We start from the raw sequence: 13,790 nt of genomic DNA, 5'->3' as shown, positions 1-13,790 counted from the left end.
TGATGATGCTTTGGATTTCCTCAGGATCTGTTGTTATGTCTCTCTTTTCATTTCTGATTTTGTTAATTAGGATGCTGTGCCTGTGCCCTCTAGTGAGTCTGGTTAAGAGTTTATCTATCTTGTTGATTTTCTGGTCTGTTTGAAACAAGGATCCTGAGCCTCTGGTCAGGAAAGGCTCTGGTGTCCTTGTTCCTGCTGTCACAGGCCTGTCACTATTGGATTGGAGCAGCTGTTGTGTTCCACTCACTAGTGATCCTAAGATTGCTTGGGCAGTCCTCTAGGGACCATGGGGGTGTCCGCCCACTCTGCGCCCTAGGTGACCCGGTGCTGGCGCAGACCGGAAGGGATTTGTCCTAGTCTATCTTTATATTGCTTCTTTCAGACAATCCATCGTTAAAACAGTCCAGGAAGCTGGCCAAGGAGCTGGGCAAAGCTGCAGAGATCTTCGGGAAGGGCAAGAATGGCTTGGGCTTTGGCAAAGTGGATATCACCATGGAGATAGAGCTTCAGCAGGAGTTTGACATCACCCATGCCCCGGAATTGAAGCTGTTCTTTGAGGGCAACAGGTTAAAGCCCATCAGCTGTAAAGGTAATGGTGACTGGGGGTCAAGTGATTCCATGTCCATGGGAAGCCATTGGCAGGCAGGCAGTTCAAGGCTGGATATGGGACACTCTGGTCCACTCTGGTGCCTTTCATGACTATTCCACTTGCTGTGCCATCTCAACTTGAGCCCTGGAGCCTTCTCCTTTTTCCTTGGTATCCAGATGCAGGAACTCGCCATAGCTGGTGAGCATGGCTGGAGAGTGGTAAAATCACTCTTGTTTGCAATCTGTTGGCTAGAATTCTGATCCATGATCCCAGTCAAGTGCAAGAGAGCCTAGAAATATGGCTCAGCTCTGTGTCTAGAAGGAAACTGGGACTTGGTGAGCATTCAGCCACTCCTGTCACAAGTTCTCAGCCAAGGAGGGGAACATGAGTTTTAGACTGCAAACCAGAACTTCTTTCCGATTCTACTCTTCTGCTGTAGAGGGTTTTGCCAGGGAAACACTGCTGGCTCGAAGAGGAGGTTGCCAGGGTCTAGAGATATAGCTTTGATAGTAAAGTGTTTGCCAGGGACCCCGGTTTGATCCCCAGGACTTCTGTGGAAAAAAATGCAGGGTTGGTGACACCTCCTTGTAATCCCAGAGCTGGGGAAGTGGAAATGGGCAGGTGATAGGGCTAGCAAACCATCGAGGCTAGCCCATTTGGTAACTTCTAGGCCAGTAAAATGTCCCATTTGAAAAGACGGTGACCGCAGAACATGTGTGGTTGATCTCTATGCCTCTAAATGCACACATGAACACACACGCACACAAGCATGTACACACATGCACATAAACAAACAAGAGAGACTGCAGGTACTAGAACAAAGGTGGGGGTGGGGTTTCTATCCAGTACTTTCTCTCATACTGTCATCCATTGCTTTATTTGATGACTAATCTATCTGCAAGCCCACTTACTGACACCTTACCATGGTGATGAAGATGTTTGGAGAATTAACATGTGACACAGCTCATCCTAATTTTTAAGTGTAAATAATTATGGGATGTGTAAACAGATACTGAATAGATTGGGGCAGCGGGTGGATGGGTGGACTCACTGCTGGAAGGAAGAATGGATGGATGTTACAAAACTGAGTAAACCTGAAGGAGCTCAGCAGGAGGGCACTGAGATAGCTGAGTGGGTTAAGGTGTTTGCTGCCAAGACTGAACCCAAGTTCAATTCCCGCAACCCACAGGGTGGAAGAGGGCACTCGATGCCTGGGAGTTGTTCTCTGACCTCCACAAGCAAGCTGTGGCACACACTCTTGAATAATTCATAAATTAATTGTAACAAAAGAACTGAGCCCATCCTCTACCATGCCAAGAGAATGGTACCATGGTATATGTGTTGAGGGGCAGAATCACGAAACAGGCACTGCCTTTTACACAGTTTGACACGTCTGAAGCCTTCTTCTAAGCAGTGAACACAAGAACATCCCAGGAGCTAAATGAGCCAAACAAAGGAGTCAGCCTGCCTCAGGAGATGGAGAGTAAGTAGGGGGTTTAGCTTTGAACAAACCTAATGGAATCCTGCTGCCTGCCAGAGCTAGAGAATTAGACATTAGGAGAAAGGGAATGCAAGCTCATTGCAGTTCTCAGGATGCTCACTAGAGGGCGGGAGAGAGACATTGGGCGGGCTGGCTAGAAAAGAGCTTCAGAGGGAACTTTATGTAACAGACCAGACAGGACAGCAGTCCAAATGGGGGTTAGTGTGCAGAACCAGAGGAGGGATGTGGCAAGAGGAATGGGATCTGATTGCTAGGGATGCTGAGCAATGATCCTCAACAACAGGGGTCCATCCATCCCACACAAGGGATAGATGATGTCTTGGCTCCAGGGAGGACCGTGAAGAATGAAGCTACCTGGTGTAGTTTGTACAAATATACACCTGCTTGTGGCATCGCTCAGGTGCTTGTTTGCCCTTCCCAGTTGAAGGACAACTGAGATCCGATTCCATCGAGAGATGACAAGATGATTGTGGTGTCGCTTCTACACTCCACGTGAGGTTGGTGAAGAAGATACTCAAGGACTCCTGTGTCTGGGAGGTGACAATGAGTTGTGAGACTGCCTCTGCCATGCAGGAGGTTTCCGTCTCCTTTTCCAGGAAGTCTGCCCTGACTGCTTAGGGCGTGTAGCCTGCTCCTCAGCTGTGTTCCCACGATATCTGTGCATTCTGATCAAGAAGTTGCCTCACTATCGCACTATCTGCTTTGAAGAGCATCACCAAGACAAGGGGTTCCAGCATCTGCAACCAAGTCCACGCCTATTGCCTCGGGAGCAGCCAATCCCTCTCGTCCAGCCTCAGTTTCCTGATCTTAAAATGGGGCAATGAAATCTCTCCCACCCCAGGCTGCTGGGAAGACGGAGCAATGTTTGCAGAGCACAAGGTCTGGCAGATCTCTGCAGCCAGCGCTGCCTTCCAGAGGCCTTTTATGCTTCTCAACAGCCCAGTCTGGCAATGAGTTTTACTGCTGGTGCCCAGCAAAGTGGGCTGGCAAGATGGCTCAGCAGGTAAAGGTGCTTGTTGGCAAGCCTGGCAACATGAGTTTGATCCCTGAAACCCTCATGTTGGACTCCAACAAGCTATCCTCTGACCTTCACACAAGCTCTGTGGTACCTGCACACTGACACACATAAATAAATACCGCACACTGACACACATAAATAAATACTGCACACTGACACATAAATAAATACTGCACACTGACACACAAATAAATACATTGAAATATTGATTTTTTTTTTTTTACAAAGAGAATACTCAGGTTAGTAAGCAGTAAAGTCAGGAAAGATTTTTCTGGAAAGGGATATGTAGTAGGTATTCTAGCCTTATGAGGCAGAAAACCTGCCACAGCTACCCACTCTGCTATGAACAGGAATGGCTGTATTCCAATAAAGTTTTATTTATAAAATCAAACAATGGGACATATTTGGTTCATGGGCTAAGTTTGTTGAGCACTGACCTACATTGTGCTGTATATTAAATGTATTAATTTTGGAACAATTATGTTCTTAACAGTTGTTAAATTTGAACAAAATGAGATTCCGAGAGCCCAGTTCAGGAAGGCACACACACGAGGACAACACATACTTTTGAGCTTATTCATCTCCCTCTCAGGGTTACTTCCCAAGCAGAGAAAGGAGAAATGGGATGCCAGGACAGCCCATCCTTTGATTAGGATGTGCTTTGGCTGTGAGTGCTTGAGCTAAGCTGTAGACCCCAGCTTACAGTTGCTCATTCTAGACAGAATGAGTAATGCCTCCTTGACAGGGCTCTTTTGGAATTCCAAGGGGAGACATGGCTCTGTGCGCCACCTGCACTGTGATCACTGTGAACTCGCGCTCAGGACGCAGGTGGGATGTAGTCCTTGCTGGGTCAAAGCCCAGTCCTGTCCTGTCCTCTAATAGGCAAGGACTGATGGTGAGAGACTTGGCTGTGTCTACCTCCCTGGAGGAAGGAGACTCAAACGGCCTCTGGGGCTGCTATTAGTGATGCATTCACAGCTTGTGCTTGGAAATATGCAGCCAAGCTCTGGCCCAGTCAATCATTGACACAGCATTCACACCTGAGTTGTTATCGCTGTGTCCTCTGGCGTGGAGTCAAGAGCCAGGGGAGACACAGTGTCTGGCAAGGGCAGTGCCCAAGCTGCAGGCACTTGGGAATAAGATGCTCCCAAGGACCGGAGCTCCCCAGGCTCCAGAGTACCATGCAGAGGCCAGACATCTCAGAAGAGGAGGCCTGGGAGCGACTCCTCTCAAGCTGGCTTTCTTGGTGGTCCACCTCCTTCATTCCCTCATTGTATAGTGGGTTCTTTTCCTTTCTTTCTGTTTTTCTTCCTTTCTTTTTTTTCTTTTGAGCACCAAATATGTGCCTGACAGCTCACAATGAAAAAGTTTACCTCCAAACCATGACAATGGTTTCAGAAAGTGGTACGCTTACAGAAGTCATAAGACAATGTCCAGGGCAGGGGAGGGGGTAATAAGACAAAATGACATGAACAGGGGAACAGCTGGTGCAGGAAAGAGTTGAGGCTGCAGCCATGGGTCCGATGACCTGAAGGTTAAGCTCATTTGGAGACTTCTTTGATGATCTCTTTTGTGTGTGCATGCTTCTTTGTTGCCTTTGAAATGGGATTCAGGCTCCTCCTCCTGCAGTCCTGAGGGCTAGGGTTATAGGCCTGAGGCATTATCCCTTACATCAATCCTAGTTGTATCTACTAAAGCTGGGCATCCTATCTTCTGTGCCCAGGACTACTGATGGAAGATAGTCACTGTACTCTGGGTAAACACCCCTAGGATTCCAGCTGTAGGAAGTAAGGGACAGGTAAAGAAATGCATATTGTTAGAGGTTGGGAACATGGGTACTCCTAGGTGAGGGGTGGGAGGTTTTTATGGAACTTGTTTTCCTCAACATGCTAAGACCCTGAAGGGCTGCCAAGAACCACACTCCACACCCCATTTCTTTATTTGAGTATCAGTTACACGCACATGTTTATTTTGTGAAAACTCATCAAATGTACATTATCATTTGAATCATAGAATTCATTGTGGTTTTTTCATACAGGTCTAATGCGCTTCGGATGGGGGTTCTCAATCTGGGGTCTCGACCCCTATGGGGATTAAATGACCCTTTCATACTGGTTATATGCCAGATATTCTGCATGTCAGATATTTACATTATAATTAGAAGCATTAGCAAAATTACCATCATGACATAGGAATGAAAATAATTGCGTGGTTGAGGGTCACCATAACATGAGGGTCACAGCAGCATCAGGAAGGCTGAGAACCAGCGGCTTAAGCATTGTGGTGGTTCCTGTTGTCATGTTGACTAGATCTAGAATCCCCTGGTAGAGGGAGCTCTGGGCACACGTGGGGAGGATTATCTTTACTGGGCTAATTGATGTGGGAAGACCCATGTTAACCGAGGGTGGACCCTTCCCCAGGGAGGTACTAGAGGATGAGAACTGGAGCAAGTGAGCAAGCACTGAGGATGCCACATGACCTGCTGCTTCCAGCTCCTGCCCACCACCGTGACTTCCCTGCTGTGATGGGCTGGGCTTTGAACTGTGAGCCAGACCAAGCTTTTCCCTCTCTTTTCTCTTGTCAGGGGGTTTTTGGTTTTGTTTTTATCATAGCAGCTAAACTGTAACTAAGACACTGAAGCCTCTTTCAGTGGCCTCTGCATTCTGGGTGGGCTGCTCAGTCTTTATGAGGCAACTTGTCCTGCTTTGGGGCCCTGGCATGGGTGTTCTGCTCCATCTCAGGGCTCTTCGCATGGGCTTGCTCCCTCACTTGGAGGCTTTCCTTTCCTTGATGCCTCCTGCTTACCTCCTGGACATTTTCCAGATTTCAGCTCCCACATCATTATCCCTACGAAACATTTCTTGATCGTGGCTTCCAGGTCAGATATTTTTGCTACAGGTTCATATAACTTTGCTCCCAACACTTCCTTTGGGTATGATTATGCACCTGTTTGTGCAGGGAGCTTTAAATGCTGTGGTACTTTATTTCTTTTCTATTCACAACAACATCCGAAAGACTAAGTCTGACACCTAAATACAACGAAGGAAAGTCAGTACACATATGTCCAGTAAATGAATAGTTAAAGGAATTTACGAGTCACAAATGATGGTTTGGCTTCATCTCAAAGCTATTCAAATCAGATTCTGTTTATTCAAAAATTATTTAAACACTTCCCTCCCACCCTATACCAGACACCGATACTAACATAAACAAGAACTTACCTCATTTTTTGTCTTGTGAAATTGACATTCCTAGGAAAGGCACATCTGTCTGTACACAGCCATGTGTCCATTCTGACACCATATGTCTTTCCAGAGAAATATGTGTCCTCACTTTAGAGGCTAGGAATTCTGCACTTGGTTCCTCCCGGATGGCAGTCAGGTTGATGGAAGTTGGGATTTTGGAAACTTAGAGGATATTTGGGTCTCAGTGAGAGCATTAGAATCATAGATGCAGGAATTGCATTTTCCCCAAATTTACAGAAATATGTGATTTTTTTGACTTATATTTTAAGAAAACCAATTCATTTTTCTATCACCTTCAAGAGGGTTGAGGCTGCTTCCTCTCAGTTTTGATTCTTGAGTGGGCTGGTGAACTGGCATTTGACAAGCTAAACTGTGTTTTCCTCTTCTGAAAAACGGGAATCAGTTGCTGTGAAGGTTTAATGTAATAACTACAATACTCAGCACAGGGTGTTGGCTGTGGAGAGAAGTTAGGGACAGTTAGCTGCTGTTAATACATTCATGTCTTGGAATTCTGGAAAAAAAAGAAAGCTGAGAATTCGCTTTTAACTTTCGAAAGATTCAAGACAAGACACGTCTGTCCACTGAATTCAGGGAAGTTCTGATAGTGCCCACTTAATTTTGTCTCTTTTCAGATGTGGTTGAGTCGACAGCCTTGGTTGTTTGGTTGAGAAGACAAATTAGCAAGAAAGCACTTTTGTTCAACAACAGCGAGGAAGTGGCTGATTTTGTGAAATCCAGGCCCTTGGTCATTGTTGGCTTCTTCCAGGTAGTGGGCTGGAGATGTGGGAGGTTATTTCTGAGGTGTGAACTCTGTGTTGGGAGGGAAGGAGGGGTTCTAACTTGGATAGAGTCCTTGCTTAATTTCCCCATCCACTGAGCGGGTGTTCCCAGGGAGCTCCTGGTTCAAATGAAGAGACAGAACATGAAAGTTGAAATGTTAGAAGTTAGAGGATGGGGAAAAAATGGAGAGTAGGAAGAAATTGACATCCCTATTTAGTTGGTTTTAGCCCTGGAACTGATGTCTGGGGGAAATCTACTTAGAATAACAGAGACTTGGACAAGGGTTTCTGGCTTGGGGATGATTTTTACTATGATTCTAACAGGTGCCTGTTACTACGCTTAGGCTAAGCCAGTCTCTGGGGATCAATCCTCATCCAGACCCAGTGGGGAAGATGCTTGGGAAAGCATATAAATAATTTAAACATGACGATGAAATGTCTTATGGTCACTTTCTATTGATTTTATTCTATACGGTTATAAATGTTACCAAGTATGTTTTCTTGTAGAAAATGAGTTTTTCATGTGCCTTAACTGATTTACTTTGGACCGACAGTTCTCCGTCTCTCCGTAGACATCAGTCTTTGCTATCATATTTACACGAGGAGAGGGCAGAACTCTTCCCTTTCTGCTTCCCCGAGAGGATTCTTGCCCCAAATATTCTTTCATGCTGAATGCTGAACCTCAAAGGCCAGAAGTGCAGCCGCATCTCAATACCGGTTCACATTTGCTGCTGTGTAGAGTCAAACCAAATCACTTCCTCTCCAAGCGATTCAGGAATTGATTTTAAAAACACTCTCAATTCGTGGGTTAGAACAACTTTTAATAGCAGGAACAAGTGAAGGTACTCAGTTATCGTCCTTGATGGGTGAGAATTTGCTGTGTGGGGTTCAGTCATAGCTAGAGAAACATCCTCGGTGGGAAACATCCATAAACAGGGAGACTTAGACCACCTAGCATAACCCAGAACTTAGAAAAACAAAGGCGTAGATGGAGTGTTCTCTCTACCTTCCCTTCAAATGAGCCAGGCACTGCTGCCTCCTCCAGATAACCATGGAACGGTTTTCCCCAAACAGGATTTAGAGGAAGAAGTGGCAGAATTATTTTATGACACCATCAAGGACTTCCCAGAACTAACGTTTGGAGCAATACAAATAAAAAATTCCTTCGGGCGATTCCACGTGATCCTTGACAGTGTCCTGGTGTTTAAAAAGGTAGGGCTTGGCTCTAATGATCATGAGGGGCCTTTCGCTTCACACTAAGGGATAGCATTTGGGGACAGGCTCTGATTCCATTAGCTATGACCTAAGTGTCACAGGACTAGTTTGACTTATTAGAAATCTGTTTTCTGGGTCTCCTTAGGGGAATAAATGTTTCCAGCTTCTCTGCCTTTGCCAATATCTGTCATAATACATGGAATTTAGGAAGTTCCTTCACAAACCCTATTAAACTTCTGTTAACTATATTCTAACTACATGTCTAAAGTTCTACAAAACAAATCAATTATAAGATCAAAAGCTAAATAGCAATTATGGAAAACAAATGCCAGTTTTTTATTTATTAATGATAAATACATTTATTTTTAGTACTTGGATTCTGTATTATATATATGAGCTGAGAGGTGTATTTTTATTTATCTACTAATTTTATTATTATAATAATTTTTATTTTGACATTATAATTATATAATCTACCCATTTTCTTTCCTCTGTCCAACCCCTCCCATGTAATCTTGTTCTTTCTCAAATTCGTGATCTCTTTTTCTTTAGTTGTTATATACATGCACACACACACACACACACACACACACACATACACAATTAAATGCATAGATAAAGCCTGCTTAGTTCATATAATGCTATAGGAAGGTATATGTTAAGCAGCTAAGCATTGAACACTGTGGTTAGACAAGTTTTAAATCCTGGCTCCAGGGTTGGGGTATGATTCAATGATAGAGTACATGCTCAGTACATGTAAAACTTAGGGTTCCATCCTAGCACTAACTAACTAGATAACTAACTCCTGAGACCATTATTACTAACCTAGTAATCTTGGATATGTTATTTCACTTCTTTGTGCCACAATTTCCTCCTGTGGAAAGTGTAAGAGGTATGAATATAACAAAGAAAGAAAAAGAAGAAAAAAGAAAGGGGGAAAAGTGGGAGACCACTACTAGCACCCTCCAACATCGCTAATTGTTTGGAAATCCTTGGGCTAAGTGAACTAACACTAACACGTTTGGGACAGTAGCTGGAGAGCTAGAGCTCTCTAATTAGAATTACGGTACTGCTGCTGTGACCAGCAAAGAGCTGGAACTTTATTCAGAGGACAACTCAGGACTATAACTCATTGAAGCAAGAAAACAAAGACAAAAAAAAAAATCAAGTTTGTGCTCTAAAAACATCAGGATGGCTGGTGTCAGGGGCAGGGAAGGCTGGAAGGAAGCAGGGAGAGGTGGAGAGGACAGCGGCGAAAGCATTTCAAGAGTCTAGGGGAGAAATTTGTACCAAGTTAGGACTGAAGAGATGGACTACTCACAGACTGTAAGTCATCACATGACTCCTGTGTTTATCCAGATCCTTCTAGGGAGCAGTTACATAGCAGGATTAGATATGCCAGCTGTTCACTAGGAAAAAAAAGCATAGGGGTGAGGAACTCAGAGAGCCATCAGACCACAATAAAGGTGTGACCCTTTGGAGTTAGGAAGGTTGATAGATGGGGCTTTGACCACAGGAAGTTGATTGGAGGTGCCTCTCAGGAAGAACTGGATCATCTGGTTCTGGGTTTGCCTTTGTATCCCTGATGCCTTCAGCCACTGTTTGGTGACAATGTGGCATGGTGTTCAGCCTCCGTGCAAGTATTTTGGTGGATTTCAGAGCATAGCAGCTGGGGCTGTCTGTCAGTCACATTCCCTATCACACACAGAGACTGATTTGCTCAATGTTCATATCTATTAAGTACTTGGGTTATGTACTACTCCTGACAATATCCTCAGTGTTTTACTTTCATGCCGGGGTGGGGAATGGGGGTGGGGCAGGGCTGTGCTTTTTACATCTTTTAGGTGTGTATATTATGAAGGCTACTGCCATCTAACATGCTTTCCCTCTGGCTCAAGGGAAAAATCGTGAAACGTCAAGAGCTTATTAATGACAGTACAAACAAAGACCATCTCAATCAAGTCATAAAGCAACAGCTCACAGGCTTTGTGATTGAGTTAAACCCTGAGGTCAGTGCCAAAGGGGTCCAGGAGGACAACAGGGACCCTTGTGTGTTCTCTGAATGACACGTGTCTCCTGCAATTTCAGAATAAGGACCTGATTTATGAACTGAACATCTTGAATCACATGCTTCTCTTTATCTCCAAAAACTCAGAGCTGTACAGCACCATAAGCAGGCATTACAGACAAATTGCAAAGGAATTCCAGAACAAGGTTTGTAACCCAGCTCATTTTTGAAAGCTCTTTAATGGCGTCCAAGAGCAGCAGCAGACTCTGAGGGTGGTTGTTTTTTTCTGCTCATTATAAATTAATTCAGGAATTATGTGCACATAATTTGCACATATAGTTCACAATTTACATATCAATACTACATAATGTTTACTATTTTATATTAGATGAGTCTGTTCCATTCTTCCTTTGCGGGGAGCCAAGCCTATGGTCTTTAACTCATCTTAGTAAATATGCTAAAGGTATTCCTTTCAAGTCTATGTTCTACAGGGACTCTGACTTCAATGTAGAAATACACACTCAAAACAATGAGTACATTTCCTGGTGCTTGTAACCGCTATCCGCAGCATCAGTGGAAAGAAATCACCTCTTATACTTTATGCTTGTGTGTAACACACTGCATCTGGACTGTGAAAGGCCACCTCTTATACCCTATGCCTCTGTATAATGGCTAAATACATCTGGGTTATGAAATGTCACTTCTTATACCTATACCTATATGTAGCGACTTACTGCATCTGAACTATGAAAGGTTTTGTTTTGTTTTGTTTTGTTTTGCTTTGCTTTGCTTTTTCATTTAAAGTTATTCTGAAGTCAAATGATGATGTTGAAACATAAACACAGAGTAAAGACACTGAAGTATAAACACACTAGTTTTCCAAAAGATTCTTCCAATCACAGACTCCTCTTGTAAGTATCAATCTATTTCATTTCTCGGTGTTATACTTTCAGATATTTAATGTGACTGACCGTGATCTTTCGACTTCTCATGAGCTATAATAGTCAATACTTAACCATATTTAATTTTTTAAAAAAAGTACTTTTAGTATGTGGGTATGTGTGCACATGGGAACATGTATCCCACAGTATGTGTGTAGACAGCAGGGGACTGCAGGGGACAGCTGTCAGGGGTCTGTTCTCTCTTTCTACCATGTGGGTCCTGGGAATTGAGCTCCAGTTGCCAGGTTTGGCAGCAGTATTTCAACTGTATTTTTTCCCCTTAATGTAGTTGGAATTTATTTTGGAATAGAGATAGAGTTCTAAATTCTTGTTGCCATAATCAGAGGGCATCCCAAAATGTCATTACTGAGCCATAGATAAAAGGTTTAACTAATATTGTCCCACTAAACTTTACCACTTTACATCTACTATATATATATAGTATCTGAGATATAGAAATAAGTGGTACTTATTGGATGTGTTCAATGTCTGTTCTGTTTTGCTGGGGTTTTTTTGTTTTGTTTTGTTTTGTTTTTTGTTTTATAGTTTCCATAGAACCTAGAAGACTGGCACATTGACTCTTGTGGGCAAACCTTTGGATGGATGAATGGCCCGGGAGTAGGTGTCAGCAGATGTCTATAGAAGCCTCTAACTCATCTCCTTGCATCCATTCTTGCTTATCCTCTGCAACTAATTATTTGCAAATTTCCACCCCAACACTCTCTGGCTTGATACCATCTTTACTCTCATCAAACTAGACCCAAGCTTCTTACTGCCCTAATGATCTCCACTTTCACTTTTGTAGCATCTGATTTCATCATCCACGATGCTCTCCATCATGGTGCTGGTGTCTCACTTGCCTTTCCTTTCCACAATATTCTAATTTCTATGTTCTTTTTGATATTAGAGCTTTCCTTCCTTTGTATTGCATTTCTACTTGATGGACTGCTGTTCCCTGTTCTGTTTGCTAAGACGGATTTTTCTCTTGGCGTGCTCACTTCTCTGAGCCCATGTCTTGCCTCATCTGCATGGCTTCTCTGCCCCATCCGTCTGTTGTGCTTTCTAACCCTCACTTGTCATCTGAATGTGCTTCTTATCCATGTCCTCCACTAGGGTGTAAGGTCCACAGAGCAGAGATTCCATCTTCCCTGTACAACACGAATGTCAGTGAACTGTTTAATAGCACTTGGTACTTGATCTTTTATTGTATGAATGTATGAATAAACAGGTTATGGGTTTCTTCATAGAGTAAGTTTGAATTGACATGTGGGAAACATTCTTCCACTTGCCATTCACTAAACCAGGCCTTTGCATACATTCTTTTTTTCTTTTTTTCTTTTTTCTTTTTCTTTTCTTTTCTTTCCTTTTTTCTTATTTATTTATTTTTTATTTATTTATGTATTTATTTATTTATTTTTGAGACAGGGTTTCTCTGTGTGGCTCTGGCTGTCCTGGAACCCACTCTGTAGACAAGGCTAGCCTCAAACTCAGAAATCTGTTTGCCTCTGCCTTCCAAGTACTGGGATTAAAGGCATGCGCCACCACTGCCCTGCTATTTTGCACACATTCTTAAAACAACCCTCTAAAGCAAGTATGATCAGGATCAGTACTTTACAGACAAAGGGAACCAAGGCATGGGATGAGAATGAACGAACGCTTGGGACTCGCTCATTTCCTGAAGCTGTGTGAATTGTGCACAGCATAGAAGCTAGGCTGAGGGATCTGCCTGTCTGCTCGTGGGTATAGGAGTGAGCCTGCCTGGGGGTGCTCCTTAATCCTTGCTATTTGAGTTTCGTTGGTTCCTAGCTCCTCAGTAGTTCCCTTCCCTTGATCCGAGCAGTCCAGAGCCACAAGAAGTTTTGCTTGATTTGGCAGATTCTTTTCGTCCTGGTGAATGCGGATGAACCTAAAAACAAACGCATCTTTGAGTACTTCCAGATCTCAAGAGTCAATGTCCCATCTGTTCAAATCCTGAACTTAAGCTCTGACGCCAGGTATAAAATGCCCACGGATGACATAAACTTTGAAAGCCTCAAAAAGTTCTGCAACAGCTTCCTCAGCAAAACTGCCAAGGTAAGCCTGCTCTCAGGTAAGTCATGACTGGAGCCCGAGGACCTCCTTACAGCCCATCTACAGGAAGAGAGAGAACAGAGACCATGCCAAAGTGACCCAAGTCTCTTCATTCCCCCCCCCCCCCCCCCAGTAAATCGCTGCAGCTTGAGGCTTCTCCTGAGACTGGAGATATGCTGCCAGTTCTTCAGTCCTAAAGAAAATTCCTAGGTGAAGTTCATCTGTTCTAGAGAGCTGACTTGTCATCTAGAGGAGGAATTCATCCTTACAGCCTCTTCTTAGGAGATCCCTTTGACCTAGGGTTAAGAGAGGAGATAGAACAAGGAGCAGGCAGGAGTTAGCCTCAGAGCTTCAGAGAGAGAGAGAGAGAGAGAGAGAGAGAGAGAAGAGAAGAGAAGAGGAGAGGAGAGGAGAGGAGAGGAGA

At 43.8% G+C, this 13,790-nt stretch overlaps 1 protein-coding gene across 1 annotated transcript in view; it reads left to right on the top strand.

Annotated features, from left to right (window-relative positions):
• Pdilt (protein disulfide isomerase like, testis expressed) overlaps positions 1–13,790 on the top strand; it is a 26,479-nt gene that overhangs the window by 4,887 nt on the left and 7,802 nt on the right. Inside the window, exons 2-7 of the mRNA XM_021222427.2 lie at positions 383–589; positions 6,986–7,119; positions 8,207–8,344; positions 10,246–10,356; positions 10,436–10,561; positions 13,172–13,369. Of these exons, the coding sequence (XP_021078086.1) occupies positions 383–589; positions 6,986–7,119; positions 8,207–8,344; positions 10,246–10,356; positions 10,436–10,561; positions 13,172–13,369 (914 nt within the window). The remainder of the gene's footprint in view (positions 1–382; positions 590–6,985; positions 7,120–8,206; positions 8,345–10,245; positions 10,357–10,435; positions 10,562–13,171; positions 13,370–13,790) is intronic.

This window comes from Mus pahari, chromosome 1, assembly GCF_900095145.1.
Source record: "Mus pahari chromosome 1, PAHARI_EIJ_v1.1, whole genome shotgun sequence".
NCBI lineage: Eukaryota > Metazoa > Chordata > Mammalia > Rodentia > Muridae > Mus > Mus pahari.
This window is presented reverse-complemented; position numbering and strand designations above follow the sequence as displayed.